The 16,237-nt window shown below is 43.3% G+C and overlaps 1 protein-coding gene across 1 annotated transcript; it reads left to right on the top strand.

The window, feature by feature from the left end:
* Window positions 1-852: 852 nt before the first annotated feature.
* On the top strand, window positions 853-10,869 carry LOC141564714 (uncharacterized). The gene is made up of 4 exons (XM_074307565.1): window positions 853-930; window positions 3,055-3,181; window positions 4,139-4,207; window positions 6,824-10,869. The coding sequence occupies exons 1-4, from the start codon at window positions 898-900 to the stop codon at window positions 8,725-8,727; spliced, it is 2,133 nt and encodes a 710-aa protein (XP_074163666.1). The 5' UTR covers window positions 853-897; the 3' UTR covers window positions 8,728-10,869.
* The last annotated feature ends 5,368 nt before the right edge of the window (window positions 10,870-16,237 follow it).

Genomic DNA, 16,237 nt, shown 5'->3' with positions numbered 1-16,237 from the left:
TTTTTTCTGCAGTTCTTCTCAATTATCTAAGGCTAGAAAATGGTTTCTCACCATTCTTTTGTAGGTCCTGTCACTCCATTCTTAATTGAAAGTTATTTCTTAGTGATAAAGAGAAAGGAAAGGGGGAACCCCGTATGTTGGTGCAAAGATTCCATGAGGTGCAGTGTCCCCTGTAAATGAATTTACAGGCCCGAAAACCTAGATCGATAAATAAAAGGTTTATTGTAGGAATTTGGAAGTAAAGTTCAGTTAGAAAGAAGCCAGGGCCAGAGGTGGCCACTGGGCGGGCAGGAACCCCCACATGGCCAGAAGGATACCATGCATTGGGGGGTAGGGCTCCTGCCAAGAGAGAGCTCCTATTTGGCTCTTTTATACCTAAAAGGGGCTTTGTTGGCAGTACCCCAAGTTCTTGGTGGGCTTTTCAGTTAGCTCAGATCCGGTGGGGGCTGGGGGAAGCTGAGCTGATAGTGGGGGGCTGGGCCCGGATATTCAAAGGGGTGCTTTTCACCAGGATTTGTGAATCAAGGTCAGCTGTGGGGGTTGGGCAATCAGAAAGGAATCTTAAAGGGACCTCAACCCCCATCATTAGGAAACTGGAGAGAGTTCAGGCAATAGCCTGCCTTTTCTCTCCCATCTTGACTCCACCATTTTCATTTTTAAACCTGCCCCTCTTTTCAGCCTCCCTCCCCCTGTTGGTTGGGGTTTCTGCCCTAAGGGCTGGGCCAGGGGTTTAGTAACTTCCATGGAACCTCACCTTCTGTAATTTCCTGTAGACTAGCTGACCTCAGACCTCCAGGAAAAGAAGGAAATGACATCTGTTCAGTTATAATCATTCCCTCTCAGCAGCCTGAAGAGGACCAGGGCCTGGCCCAAACAGGGAGCCTGGAGCCAGAGGGAATGGCCTCTGAAAACCACAGAGCCCCACCCCAGGTGAGTGTATTCTGCCCACAAATGTGGGCAACATCCGCCCAAGAGACCATTTCCACAAATCTGGAGGATTGTCTGTCAGGCTAGCCATCTCTCTTATCTGTGGATCCTTTACAAAAATGGGCAGGAAAGTAAATGCAGTAATAGCAACACTGCCCTCCTCTCTACTATATTTTAAACTGATTCATTGTCCCTTTGGCATCTTGAGCACTAACTCCCTTCCTCCAGTTGCTGCCCCCACATGTTTCTTTAAATTTTCCCTCAATATAGGTCCCCGACAAGGGTGACCACTTCACACATCAGTGTCTATCCTGCAGATATCAGTACTATCTCCCCACTAGACATACACACACACACACACACACACACACACACACACACCCCTTCTAGCCTCTGTGTCCTGTGGCCAAGCTCCCTTTTGTAGCCACTGACTTTCCTGGAAACCCTTGACCTTGTTATCTGGAGTAGAATCCTGGAAGCTTTCCCAGCTATTGTCTTTTCCTCGGCTGGTAGCAGAGCAGAAATTGTCCCCCTGCTGCTGCTCAGCTCCTGTTGCCTCAGGGCACATAGATCTTCCCAAATCTCTCTGAATTTCTTGTCTTTACCTTTTTTGTGATTATTACAATTTTTTTTGCCCGAGGCAATTAGGGTTCAGTCACTTTGCCCAGAGTCACACAGCTAGGAAGTATTAAGTATCTGAGGTCAGATTTGAATTCAGGTTCTCCTGACTTCAGGGCCAGTGCTCTATCCACTGCCCCATCTAGCAGCCCACATTAAAATTTGTTTTAACCTTAAATACCCAATAAGAGAAGAAAAAAATTTCAGTAACCAGCAGAACATGAGCAGATTCAATAAAACAAACCTACATAATAAATGCTACCCATGGATCAGAACTATCCAGCGTTTCTTTGCTTCCTGGTAGATTTTCTTTTATTCCATTTTTTCTTTATCTCCTGAGACCCCTCCATACCCCAAAACTGCAATTAGGTACTTCTAGAATCACTCCATCATACTCAGCTCATACTTTGCCTTTCTCCCCCTTTACCATTGCTTGGGTCAAAGCAACAGGCCTTTAGAAAGGGAAGTATTCTCATACAAGATGTGACCTTTGGGTAAATTCCCTTCTCTCTGCTTTAGTTTGCTTTTGTGTAAAGGGCTGGAACTCTAAAAGGTGTTCTTGAATCTGACAAATGAGCACTCAAGGTTAATTACCTATTAGATAATGATTCTATTAGCATATGTTTGGAAAAATGGCCCTTCTCACTATTCCCTGCTGGCTGGATCTTTTGGTATATGCAGATAATCTTAGGAAGGATTAGAGGGTGGAGTGAAACAAGCCAAATTCACTTTGCAGCAGGACTAGGAGAAGCAAGGTTGGTAGAGAGCTTATGGCAATTTGTCCATCTCTTTCTTTTCTCCCTCCAAAGACCAAGGACTTTTGCTTACCTGACTTTGACTGATCCTGAGGCAGCCAGGGAGCTAGCTCGAACTTCACACTTTTGTAAATTGATGACCATTGGGTCAGATCCATTAAGAAGTGTGTGATTCTGAAATTTAGAACACAAAATCTTACAAAAATGAATGTTGAAAACTATCTGTACTTGCATTTGGAAAAATTTCCAAAAATAAAATATTATTTGGGGGGAAGGATAGTGTTTTCATCTGGACTAGACTTAATTTATGGCCTTCGCAAAATTCACAGGATCTTTTTTCCTCTTCAGTGATCATGGAAATGTTTTAGCTGTACAACACATAATACTTACTAGCTTCACACAAACACTTCATGCCATTTTCTTAACATAGCACTGTCTGATTTCACCTCCAAAAATCCCCATCTCTCTCTCTGATAGAATCCATAACTTTCCTCATTGCACAGGCAGTATCATTTCCTAGTAAGAGATTTCTCAATTTTATTCCACTAGAAAATATAAAATGTGTTTCTCTCTATTCCACTGGTCTTTGGGGGACTTTGGTTTCAGTGCTGGCTATGAATCCTGTAGGGGCTGTCACCTTTGAGCAGACCCTTTCTCCGTACTTCAGGTCCCTTCTGAAAATTGAGGAGCATTAGATTAGGTCAGTTATGAATCATGCTTCAACTATTATGTCCTCTGGGTCTTGGCATTTTAGGAGTTGGTGACCTTCAAGGATGTGGCCGTGAACTTCAGCCCTGAGGAGTGGGGTCTGTTGGACCCAGATCAGAAAGAGCTGCACAAGGAGGTCATGCTGGAGAATGCCAAGAACTTGCTCTCCCTGGGTAAGGAGCGCTTCCCTTGGAACTCTGGGAATGGCATCAACAGGGGTGTCACCATCCCCTCCCTGGGGTGTAGAGTTGCAGGCTTTTAACAGTTTTTAGAAAGGCCCAAAGGCTGCCTTCTGTCCCTAAGAGACAGAGTCCTCCTGCTGCCTGATTCTTCTATGAGTGGTCTTTGCATTGTACGAGTGTAACCCGGAAGTTTTGTCTGGAAACCTTCTGAAAACTGGTCCTGGCCTTTTTCACTGAACAGGAGCAATGAAAGGAACTCCCTTCTTCTTGGGAAACTTTGTCTTTGCAATGTTCTTTTGGGTAAAAAAAATAAAATTTTACTTCACTGCCCCTGGTGTAATTTATAAACCCCCAGTTTAGCAAGTGGGCCCTTTTTCTTCCTTCATACATCCCCCAAAGTCCTGTACAGATACAGAAGAAAAAGGGAAGGGAGGAGGTCTTTCCATACATTTGCTGGGATCCAGGCCTTATGCTCAAAGCTTCCTTCATGCACATTATTGCACTTGATCCCCACCAAAACCCTTTGTCTTGGGTGCCATCTTTATCCCCAATTTCAGGTCTGGAGGCTGAAGCAAAAAGATGAAATTACTTGCCCAGAGTCACATAGCCAGGACATGTCTAAATTTAAATTTGAACTCAGGGCTTCCTGACTACAGGCCTGGTGCTCCTTTCTCTGTATTACCAGCTGCCTCTAAAATCCAGAAAATTGAGGCTGTGGGATATGGCCATCTTGCTGTGAAGGAAGCAGCAAAATCAGGATCTTCTGGTTCCAGATTGCTCATTTGGCCTCCTTTCCCCTCTGCCCTCTTTCCTTAACAATAAGCACCCTGAAAACCATCTTTGAGTTGTCCTTGGAACCACCCAGTGGACCTCACACCCCAGCCTTGTTCCAATGAGGAATAAATGACAAGTTTCAAGGCTCACACCCACTATCTTCCCCTTCCCCAGGACTTCCAGTTCCCAGAGAAGATTTCTTCTCCCATGTGGAAAGAGGAGGCCTGAGGAACTCCTGTCCTGGTGAGTGAGTTGCAAGCTGAAGTGCAGGCTGCTATCCCAGGAGGCTTCTTCATGTGATGGGCATGGGGACAAGAAAAGTGGTTTGGAATCCCTTTTCAGACTCTTGTAGTAGTAAGATCCTTAGCATCTCTCTGAATCTCTGAACCTCAGTATCTTCATGTGTAAAATGAGGGCCTTGTACTCCAAGGCCTTTCAGTTCCCTAATAATGAAGAATCAAGGATCCCAGTGGAAGTCTTTGTTGGAAATTTGGAGCCATCAAACTATATACAACCAAATAAAGAGGGCTCAGGCTGTCTAATATGACTTTTCTTAGGCCTTCCTTAAGCCAAAAAGCATTTTTTTTTTTTACTTTTTTTATATTTATTTAAAACTAAAAACAAACTAGAAAAAGAGAGAAAAAGAATAATTTAAAAATAATATTTTATGTTCAGCAGAACATAAGGGAGGATTCAAAATCTGTAACAATAAATTTACATAAACCATAAATGAAAGGTATTGTATTCAGAACCATCCTTCACTTTTTGCTTTCCTGTAGTTTTCCTTTTGTTCTGTGTTGTGCACTTCTCCTCCCCACCCCCCATCCTTTGCAGGCTACAGATAAGCATAGAGAGATAGGACAGATAACATCCTCTGAGTAAAGCTGGGCACAAGCTGGAATCAATCACTTGGATGACTGTTCTTGCCTCCTTCTCTCCCTTCCTCACTTCACTCTCCTTTCTCTTCTTCCTTACTTGCCTATTTCCTTCTTTCCTTGCTTCCTTCTGTCCACCTTTGATATCATATTCTCTTACCTACAGATGCTTTTAAAAGCATTTCTCTCCCCCTTTCCTCACCACTGAATTATCCCTGGATAGGTTCCTTCCTTCCTTCCTTCCTTCCTTCCTTCCTTCCTTCCTTCCTTCCTTCCTTCCTTCCTTCCTGCCTGCCTGCCTTGAGTAACTTGCCCAGGGACACAGAGCTAAGAAGCATTAAGTGTCCAAGGACAGATTTGAACTAGGTTCCTCTTGACTTCAGGTCTGGTATTCTATCTACTGTGCCACCTACCTGCTCTGATTCCTTTCTTAAGGAACAAACCTTATCAGTTCTATTATAAACCAAAATCAGTCTGAATCTCATTGACCACCCATAGGTCCCTTGCTAAACCCCAATTGTTCTTTGTTTGGGTCCTCATTGACTTAGATTGAGTGTAAATCACAAACATTTCTGCCTTGGCCAGAAACCCTGAGCTTCTTCCCAGAGTCATTCATTCCCTTTTATTTATTGAGATTTTTTTAGCCCAGGTGAGAGAGGAGATTCTTTGCCTTCATTGCTCTTTGTCACTGGATGAGTGCAGCCTCAGTCACAAGAAACTTACCTTAACCAGGCCCAGGACTCCCCTGGCCATTTGCATCCAGAGCTATCTGCAGCAATCCTGATCTGTACTTGGCCAAAGGATACAGTGTGTGGGAAAGTGAGGCCGGTGACTTTGGGCAGCTCTCCCTCACTTAAATCCAAGTCACTCACTCCATAACTGACAGCTTCCCTTAGGTTAGGGATATGGAGGGAAAGACTCCTGGTTATTTCATAACAGCACCAGGAGCCCTAGGCCCTTGTTATCTTCACTATAGGATTTATCCATAGGTGAGAGGGAGAAGGAAAGAGAAAGAAATGGAAACATACATTTGGCACTTCAGAGGGCCCAGCATGCAAGCACTGAGATAGGTTTAGGTGATGTGACCAGCCCTGGGTAATGTGAACTAATCACTCAATAAACCGATTAAGCACCTGTTCTGTTCATTGCATAAAGTCCTGGGTATGCAAAGAGATGCTGTCAAGAAGTTTTAAATCCAGCATAAAAACTTGGAGATGGTTTGAGAATAAAAAACAGCTTATGAAACTTATTCTTAGCTAATCCAGGTAAAGGAAAGTGTTTTTGTTTGTTTGTTTAGTTGGTTGGTTTTTTTGGGGGGGTTATGGAAATACATCATGTTCAACAGACATGCATATAAAGAGAGAGGGGAAGGGAAGTTTATGAAGGAAAAGTTGAGATGGAGAGAATCAAAATCATAGTAACAAAGATAATAGTTAATTGTACCTACTGTGGGCCAAGAGTTTTATAGGTATTACCTCTTTTGATGCTCACAACAACTTGGGTAAGTGGGTACAATTATTAGCTTCACTCTACAGCAAAACTGAGACAAAGAAGCATATTCCCAGGGGTGCACAGCTAGGTGCTGCCTGAGATTGAATTTCAAAGACAGCATTGGAAGAAAAATGGAGAACAACTTTGTAGTATAATAGACTGAGAAGCTTACTTTACCAGGTTCCAGTTTAAATCTCTGCTGCAGGGATTTGGATCAGGTTGCTCAGACATTCAGAGCTTATAGCCTGGTTTCTAAATTATGAGAACCTTCAACTTGCCTTTGTCTCAGCTTTGTTGTGGGGGTCCAATGTCATTGTATTGTGTGTGGAACTCTGTTAATTGAATCACTTTATTGGTGTGACCTAATAGTATTTAAAAATGAATCTGTCCATTTCAGTTTGAAAACTTTTTGCCTGGAGAAATTAAAAGTCAATGATTTATTATCAGCCATTATTAGAAGGTATATTTATCCATGTGTGTTTGTTTCTTTCAGATTCAGAGACACAGTTTGATATGAAGGAGATAAGTGCAAATCTGAAAATTATCTCGTGGAAAGACCTTTTTCAATATAGTGAATACAGGGCTGTTTTTGCTAAGCACAAAAGAAACCACATTGGAGAGGAACTTTGTGAATGGAATATACACAAAAAAGCTTTAAGAAATAGTTCCCATGTTGCTAAAGATAAGAATATACATCCTGAAGAGAAGACCCCTGAGTGTCATGAATGTGATAAAGCTTTTACTGCACTCTCTTCCCTTGTCAAGCATCAAAGAATCCATGCTGGAGAGAAATCTTATGAATGTAAGAAACATGGAAAGACTTTGAGAGAGAGATCTTCTCCTGTTAAACATGAGAGGATTCACACAGCAAAACAATGTTACAAATGTAATCAATGTGGAAAGGATTTCCAATGTTATTCCAACTTGGCTCAACATCAGAGAATGCACACTGGAGAGAAGCCTTATTTATGTAATGAATGTGGAAAGACTTTTACATGTCACTCCAGTCTTGCTGTCCATCAGAGAGTCCACACTGGAGAGAAGCCTTTTGAATGTAATGACTGTGGAAAGACTTTCACACGGAGATACACTCTTCATGAACATCAGAGAATCCACGCTGGAGAGAAGCCTTATGAATGTAATGAATGTGGAAAGGCTTTCACAAAGCAATCCTATCTTAAAGCACATAAGAGAACCCATACTGGAGAGAAGCCTTATGAATGTAATGAATGTGGAAAGGCTTTCACAAAGCAATCCTATCTTAAAGCACATAAGAGAACCCATACTGGAGAGAAGCCTTATGAATGTGACAAATGTGAAAAGACTTTCACATCTCATTCCAATCTTACGAACCATCAGAGAAGGCACACTGGAGAGAAACCTTATAAATGTAATGTATGTGGAAAGGCTTTCATACGGAGTTACAATCTTTGTGAACATCAGAGAATCCACACTGGAGTGAAGCCTTTTGAATGTCATGACTGTGGAAAGGCTTTTACACAACGTTTCAAGCTTGATATCCATCAGAGAATCCACACTGGAGAGAAGCCTTATGCATGTAATGACTGTGGAAAGACTTTTACACAACGCTCACATGTTGCTATCCATAAGAGAACCCACACTGGAGAGAAGCCTTATGAATGTAATTACTGTGGAAAGGCTTTCACAAACCATTCCTACTTTGATGCACATCAGAGAATCCACATTGGAGAAAAGCCTAATGAATGTAATGAATGTGGAAAGGCTTTCATATATCCCTCCTGTCTTGTTGTCCATCAGAGAATGCACACTGGAGAGAAGCCTTATGACTGTAATGAATGTGGAAAGGCTTTCACAAAGCGCTCCTCCCTTGATGCACATCAGAGAATCCACACTGGAGAGAAGCCTTATGAGTGTAATGACTGTGGAAAGGCTTTCACAAAGCGCTCCTCCCTTGATGCACATCAGAGAATCCACACTGGAGAGAAGCCTTATGACTGTAATGAATGTGGAAAGGCTTTCACAAAGCGCTCCACCCTTGATGCACATCAGAGAATCCACACTGGAGAGAAGCCTTATGAGTGTAATGAGTGTGGAAAGGCTTTTACCCAACGCTCCCATGTTGCTATCCATAAGAGAATCCACACTGGAGAGAAGCCTTATGAATGTAATGAATGTGGAAAGACTTTCACAAGTCGCAGCAGTCTTACTTACCATCAGACAATCCGCACTGCAGAGAAGACTTATGAGTGTAAGTGTTGTGGAAAGACTTTCAAATACAAAAATTGTCTCATAGCACATGATAAAATCCACATTGGGGAGAAGCTTTACAAATGTAGTGACTGTGGAAAGACTTTCACACGGCGCCAAAGTCTTGGTAAACATGAGAAAATCCACATTGGACAGAAACCTCATTAATATGGGAAATTTTAGACAAAAGTTCAAATCTTGCTTAACAACAGAGAGTGCACATTAGAGAAAAACTTTTAAGTGTCTGGATCATGATAAAGTTTTTAATAGATATTAGTCCCTGACTAGACATGTAAAATCTCTATCATATAATCCATGTGGAAAAACATTCTGGCTCACTTCATTCCTGATTTGCCTCCAGAAAATTCCTAGAAGATTGAAATCATGGATAAAGACATAAAAATGGAAGACAGAGCTTGTTAGTCAGCAGGGATTTTCTGCTTGTGAAGGAAGTGTCTTATGGACTTGGCACAGGAAGGTCTTTAGCCCAAGTTCATCTCTGAGTTTACATCTGAGGATATGGAGTGCACAGAAGACTTAAAAAGGTGTAAGGAAGAATTGCCCTTACCTGGAAGATAAGGGTCACTATAAATTACAATATTCACACTTCGAAGAAACATTATACAAAATGTATTTGCACAAAAGCTTTCAGTTGGATCTCATCCTCTGTGTAGAAATCTTGCTGCAGATGAAATATATGAATCTAATAAATGAGGGAAGACCTCTTCTTACAGCATAGATCTCATTAGACATTGCAATTTTATATTGTGTATTAAGGTCAGGAAATACAGTTTTTCTCTGAAAGTCCATGATTGGTATCCAAAGAAGGGTCTTTGTAATGGGGGAAAGCAATTGTTTTAATCTCCTTTCTCAATCATTAATGATGACGAGATTTTTTTTTTTAAATCTGACTTTAAATTGTTTTTATTACTTAATTTTCTTCTACATTCTGTTGTTTATTCCTAAATTCTTTGGCTTTCCATCTGTGTGATAAGTAATATGTTACATGTTATAATTTTCTTTTAAAATATCTGTAAATGTGTCATAGGTCTCCATTTTGACTTTATCTTGCTAAATTGTGTTTATGGGTTTGAGGGAAAATGAGGTCTTTTCAGGAAGCTGACCCCCCAGAAGAGTGCCATAGTTGGCTACAGTTCCAGAAAAACTCACCCCATTGTATCCTCGCTTAGTCTTGCACAAACCACTTTGCCACATCAGCGAGCTTTGTAACATATAGTTACTGTTAAGTGGAATGGGTTCCTGTGACACATTGAGATAGATGTCCCATATGAGGGAGATAACATATAAATTCCAATCTTGTATTTGTAAATGTGAAAAGTAAAGACTTGGGGATAAGAATTTAGTATTTGATTTAAAAAAAAAATTATTTTTCATTAAAATTTTTTTTTTTTTATAGTTTTTATTTACCAGATATATGCATGGGTAATTTTACAGCATTGACAATTGCCAAACCTTTTGTTCTAATTTTTTTCCCTCCTCTCCCCCCCCCCCAAAGATGGAAGGTTGGCCAATACATGTTAAATATGTTAAAGTATAAATTAAATGCAATATATGTATACATGTCCAAACAGTTATTTTACTGTACAAAAAGAATCGGACTTTGGAATAGTATACAATTAGCCTGTGAAGGAAATCAAAAATGCAAGTGGACAAAAAATAGAGGGATTGGGAATTCTATATAGTGGTCATACTCATCTCCCAGAATTCTTTCACTGGGTGTATCTTAAATATGTTAAAGTATAAATTAAATATAATATATGTATACATATCCAGACAGTTGTTTTGCTACAAAAAGAATCAGACTTTGAAATAGTATACAATTAACCTGTGAAAGAAATCCAAAATGCAGGTGGACAAAAATAGAGGGATTGGGAATTCTATGTAGTGGTAGAATAGCATTTCTAATAAAATATTTCCCTAAATTCCAAAATTAGGAAAATCAGAATAAAAATAATTGTATGAATAATGTTAGTTTTTGAAACATGAGAGAAAATTGCCAAATAACATGAATTAAGTTGATTATCTTAGAATTATCTTACCTTGCCCTAGCTGTGGCTAGAAGCCACAAAAATTAACCTCATGAATGTTAAATACTGACATTTAATGAGAGCAAAGGAAGGATGAATTCTGGAGTGAATGAACAACATGGCACATGAAGTATACAATCTTATCTGAATGAAAAAAATATCCTGAAAATTAGAATATACCCAATTAAAATCAATGATCTTTTGAGAAAATGAAAAAATATTACAAGGTCAAACATTGAAAACTAGGAAAAATTGTACATCAACCAACCAAGAAAACATATCAAGGAGAAGTGGATTTCCTAAAATCCATGACCCAAAAAAAGAATTTAGTTATATTTTAAGAAATTGTAAATCTGGGGCAGCTAGGTGGCACAGTGGATAGAGCACCAGCCCTGAATTCAGGAGGACTTGAGTTCAAATTTGACTCAGATACTTAATACTTCTAACTGTGACCCTGGGCAAGTAACTTCACACTCACCAAAAGAAAAAGAAAATGTTAAAACTCCCAAGATCTCTTACAACCAGCCTACAAAACAGATATATAAAATCCGCAGTTATCTTCTGAAATGCAACTGATATAAGCGTGGGAAGAGACTTCAGTTGGGTTTCTTTTGCCCTGAGAAGTTTGATATTTTATAACTGAACGAGTTAAAGGCATACACGACCTTGACTAAAATTGCAGAAGGAAGTAATTATAATGTGTAGGTTTTTTTGTCTCTTCAAAAATTAGATTTATGTTTATATATGTATGTATGTGTATTTAGGTGCTTATGTGCTTATTCAAACAATAAAAAATTAACAGCATTTGAGAAAGCATTGGAATGGAGGGACACTATCCCGGCTTCTTGGGCTCCAGGGGCAGGACGCATTGGCTGGGAGGGCCCAGAGGGGAGACAGTCGCTCCTGGTCCCCTGGGAGTTTTCTGAGAGGCAGCCGGGTGCCTCCAGTAGGGAGAAGAGAGCCTCCTCAGGACTGGGCTCATGAGGCATGGCAAGTGGAGAAGTGGGGGGCCCCATGGCCACATCTTCCAAGCTTGGCAGACTCCTGCTGTGGCTGCTGCTGGGAGGGGAGTAAAAGAAAGAATGCAAGGATGGCTGGGGCTGCTGGGGGGCACTCCAGAGGACAGGGATCCCGCTCCTGTTTTCCAGGATAGGAGCCTCTTGCACACCCAGCAGGTGGCCAGGGCCCTCAAAAGCTGCTTCTGAGAAGGTGGAGGGGCTGCCCGCTGCAGCTGTAAGAAGCGGGTCCTGGGCTTCTCCATCGGACCTCCCTGAACCCGTTGCCTGGCTGGCTGAAGGAGCAGGAGATAAACGTCTCCTCTTGGGAGCTCCCTCAGCCAGGGCTGCCTCTTCCAGCTCTATTTGCCTCAGAAGGAGCCAGATTTGCTCTTCAACACTTGGCTCTCCGTGGGCTCCAGGGACAGGGTGCAGAGGTAGAGATGGGCGGCTGTCCCCACCGCTGTCCTGGGAGGGTTCTGCCGGCAATGTGGGCTCCTGCAGGAGGTCGAGCAGACCCTCTAGACCGAAGCCATAAGACGCGGCAAGTGGAGCAGTGGAGGTCTGCAGGCTGCTGGGAGTGCAGTCCAAGCCCCAGTGCAGGGGCTGCTGGGGCTGCTGCATGGCCCAGCAGGCCGCGGGGATCGCGCTGTTCCCCCCCTGCACAGCGGCCTCTTCTGTTCCCAGCAGGCCGCCAGGGCGCTCAGCAGCTGCTGCTGGGGAGGCTTTGGCGCTGGCTTCTGGAGCTGGCAGCCGCTGGGCCTGGGCTGCTCGCTGGGGCCTCGCTGAGGACATGGCGGGGCTGCCTGAAGGCCCAGGAGACAGACGCCTCTTCTTGGGGGCCCTTTCCCCCGGGGCTGCAGCTTCCGAGTCCGTCAGGGTGCCGCGAGGCCAGATTTCCCGGTCCCGGGCACGGCGCTCTTGGGGCACTGGCCGTTGGCCGGCGGGGTCCGGAGCCGCCTCTGAGGAGGGGGCGGCGGCGGCTGGTCCCGGCGGCTGCCCGGCGCTCAAGGCTCCTGCCGAGGGCGCGTCTGTGCGGAAGGCCCTGGCATAGGGATTGTGCTCGATTTTGAGGCGGATGAGCTCCCGGTTGCGATAAGCAGTCACGGCAATGAACTCGGTCTCGGGGAAGCTGAAGACGTGGCTCCGGGAGGGGGCGCCCGGCGCTTCCTGGTCTCCCAGGCGACTTCTTCCACGTGGAGCCGGGGCCGGTACCGGTGCTGAGACCGGAGCCGGAGGGCGCGCGGCGCGCTCCCGCCAGCGGGCTCCTCGTTGCTGAGCTTGAGCATTTTAAAGGCGATCTCGCGCCCCATCCAGTGCGCGCCCGTGTTGGGGGAGTCTGGGTGCGCATACACCTGGTTCCCGGGAACGTGGCTCTGTTCGGGTCCATACGGAGCCCACCCGGCCTCCTCATAGCGCCAGTGATGCTGGTCGACGCGCACCATGTCCACAGAGACGCGGTAGCGGGCCCGGGGGTCCATGCCCCGCATGTGGTAAGCCAGGAAGGGGAACATGGCCCGGCCCGGCCTGCTGAGGCGCATTTCGTTCTGCTGCCGATGGAACGTGAGCCACAGGGAATGGTTGCAGAGGACGACCTGGAGCGTTCCGGAGCAAGCGGCGCCGCAGTTCTCCAGGGGAGGCTGCTGGTGCCCCGCCGCCGAGGGCTGCTTCGGGGAGGAGGGATGGGCCCAGACAGGAGAAGGGCCGGGATCCGCGCCCTGCGGGGCGACAGGAGCACAGCCCATCGGGGGCTGGTTCTCAGCTCCGACGCCTTCCCTGTGGGGCCCCCGGGAGGGGCGGTCCTGCCCGGAGGCACTGGGGCCTGGGGCCTTCTCGGCCAAGGGCATGGCCGCCTGAGGGCCTAGAGGGGCTGCGGGAGTGAGCATCGCTGCTGGACTGGCCCCGTCCTCCTTAGGGCCGGTCTGTAGTGTTCTCTTGTCCGTCAATTAAAATCCTTCTCTGGGAGGAGGTTTCTTTTCTTGAAATCCTTTTCTCCCCGAGCAGGCTTCTTCTGGAGCCTCCAGCCAGAGCAGAGGTTGAATCTGGAATCCTCTTCTTCCTCAATCCTGGCTCTGAATCTCCTCGAGCTTCCCTGAAGTTCTCCTGGGAAGTCTTGTCCTTAACCCACTCCAGACTGCTTCCTTACCAACTGCCTTCTCCTTTTATCCTCCCAGAGAAGGGGATTGTGGGTACTCCCAGGGGCCTGTGGGAACTCCTACAACCAATGAGCTTGCTCCTTTTAAAGGGCTAAACTCCTTTTCAGAAGTCTAAAGGTGGAAACTCCTTTTCAAGGTGTGAACTAAAGATGTAAACCCTGAGCTAGAGAATTGTTAAGGACCGACTTAGCTCCTGCTAAGGACCTAACATCTCCCCTTTTCTTTTGATTTAGAGCATAGGGTGGTCATGACTTTGAAACCTAAATCCATCAATATGGGAGGTATTACCTATAATTACAGAAATTACGTGAAGGCATAGTATCATGACACATGCTAGAAGTGATGTAACAAATAACATGATGAAATAATCATAAATTGAGAATTTATACATGTCCATAAGCCCATTGTCCATTAGTTCATGTGCCAGAAATCCAATAAATTGCTGCAAGTTTTAAAATCCTACAATAGTCTCATCTTTTTCTTTCATCTAAAATTACTAAAGTCACTTGGATGAAATTGTAGGTATGAAGTGTATCTTTGGAAATTAAGTTTGGTTTGGAATTGTAGTGTTCACTTAATTCCTCTCCCTACTCATTCCCATTCCTCTAGATCCAATTCTTTTTCTAGAGAAAAACAAGGACATATGACCTGCACAGTTTTTAAAAGTTCAGTGATCTCCTAAAATCACAAGCTTTTCATAACCTTGTCAATGCTCTCTACACAGTTTCCTTGAACAGAAACAGAAGGCTGTTTTCTAAAAATGGGCCCCATTGTGCTGAAATTCTAATTGAGCTCTTTAAGAAAGTTTCCTTGTTACTCATGCTGATTTCTGGGTCAGTTCCTCACATCTCACAGGAGATGAGTCAGTCAATAAGCATTTGTTATGTGCTTAGTACCTGCCAGGGACATTGCCAAGATTTCCCCCACCAATTATCTACACTCAAACTTTCAGGCGGGTTAATAATGAAGGGGGTAATTGATGTAAAAAGGAGGTGTTTGTGATACATATCCGGCTGCCTGAGCTCTGGACCCTATAATCTAATCTTAGAATGAGTCTCTTTGAAGTTCTTGAGTTCTGTGCAACTTGTTGCTAGCTTCTGATCTGCTCCCCACTCCTGCAGGTGGCTGTACAAAAATTACTTGCAGCTTCTGGCCCTGATGTTTTGTGTGGAGAAGATCAACAGAGACCCTCGGCTCTTCCCTAACATTACCCAGTTGTTTCACATCTACAACACCTACTATGAGGATTGCAGGACATTGGAGAGCTCCCTGCAGTGGCTGTCAGATCAGGGCCTGACCTCCACTCCAAATTTTAGCTGTGAGAGGCAGGACAAGGTAATAGCTATTATTGAAGGAGCCATGTCTGCTCTTTCTGTCCAGATAGGGACACTACTGGAGCTCTACAGATTCCCACAGATAAGAGTCTGTGACAATTTGTACCCCTTTTTTTTTTTTAAAGGAAACATATCCAAAATCAAACAAGATAAAGGGAAGAAACCATACTTTTATTTTGTGCTGACTATGTGCTATACGTGTTCTAAGAGCTTTAAAATACAGCATTTGACCTTAAGAAGTATGTTGGGAGGTAAGTGCCGTTATTATTCTTCCTTTCACTGTTCAAGAAATTGTAGCTGAGAGAAATTAATTGACTTGCCCAAAATCACACAGAAAACAAGCTTAAGGATTTTTTTAAGTTTAAATTTAAATTTTTTAATTTAAATTTAACATTTGAATTTAAAATCTGCTATCAAACAAAGAAAAAAGGACAATTGATCACTTTTAACAAACAATTTATTTAAAATCAATTTCCCCCATGGAAGATCTATTAAGAGCAGTAATTTAGAGTAAAGAAGTACAAGAATTGCAATTGGTCACAGGTAGTCACAGATGCAAAAGGATATCTAATCACTAAGGCTTATTAACAGTCCTTATGATCAAAGGGAGAGACTCGTTGAAAATGGTATCTACAAACTAGATCAGCTGTCCAAATATGATTTCTTTACCACACTACATTTGGCAATCCCAAAATTACACTAATCTTTCTTCTCCTTTAATAAAGTAGGAACATGGCAGTACAGAAACAAATGCAAATTCCACTTTCACATGAACAGAGAAGCAAAATCGTTTTTGTGTATGTTTCAGATTAAAAAAAAAAAAGTTAAAGTTGATTTCCCATTTGGAAGAAAAAGAAACAAGTTACCAACAGTTGAAATTGATAAAACTTTAATGTTGACTTCGTTATCAAAATGGGAAAAAAAAGTTTTAAACATACACCATACACCATACCCTATCTGACCTAACACTGACTCTCTAAGAATGTTTTCAAGAGAATACAAAAACAAAAACAAAAACTAACCCCGAGGATTTTTTCTGCTTTACAAAATCTCATTTGCAGGGAAACTAGATTCTTGACTTAGTTTTTAAAGCTAATTCAAAATCTTCCTTTGTAAGTGTCCAGGTATCTGGCGAATTTCTTCTT

Source organism: Sminthopsis crassicaudata, chromosome 3 (assembly GCF_048593235.1).
Source record: "Sminthopsis crassicaudata isolate SCR6 chromosome 3, ASM4859323v1, whole genome shotgun sequence".
NCBI lineage: Eukaryota > Metazoa > Chordata > Mammalia > Dasyuromorphia > Dasyuridae > Sminthopsis > Sminthopsis crassicaudata.
This window is presented reverse-complemented; position numbering and strand designations above follow the sequence as displayed.

Excerpts from the sequence above, each read along its gene's own strand:
- LOC141564714 (XM_074307565.1), top strand. The coding sequence starts at position 898 with ATGGCCTCTGAAAACCACAGAGCCCCACCCCAG. Across the intron at positions 931-3,054 it reads ACCACAGAGCCCCACCCCAG|GAGTTGGTGACCTTCAAGGA; the intron begins GTGAGTGTATTC and ends TTGGCATTTTAG. Across the intron at positions 4,208-6,823 it reads CCTGAGGAACTCCTGTCCTG|ATTCAGAGACACAGTTTGAT; the intron begins GTGAGTGAGTTG and ends TGTTTCTTTCAG.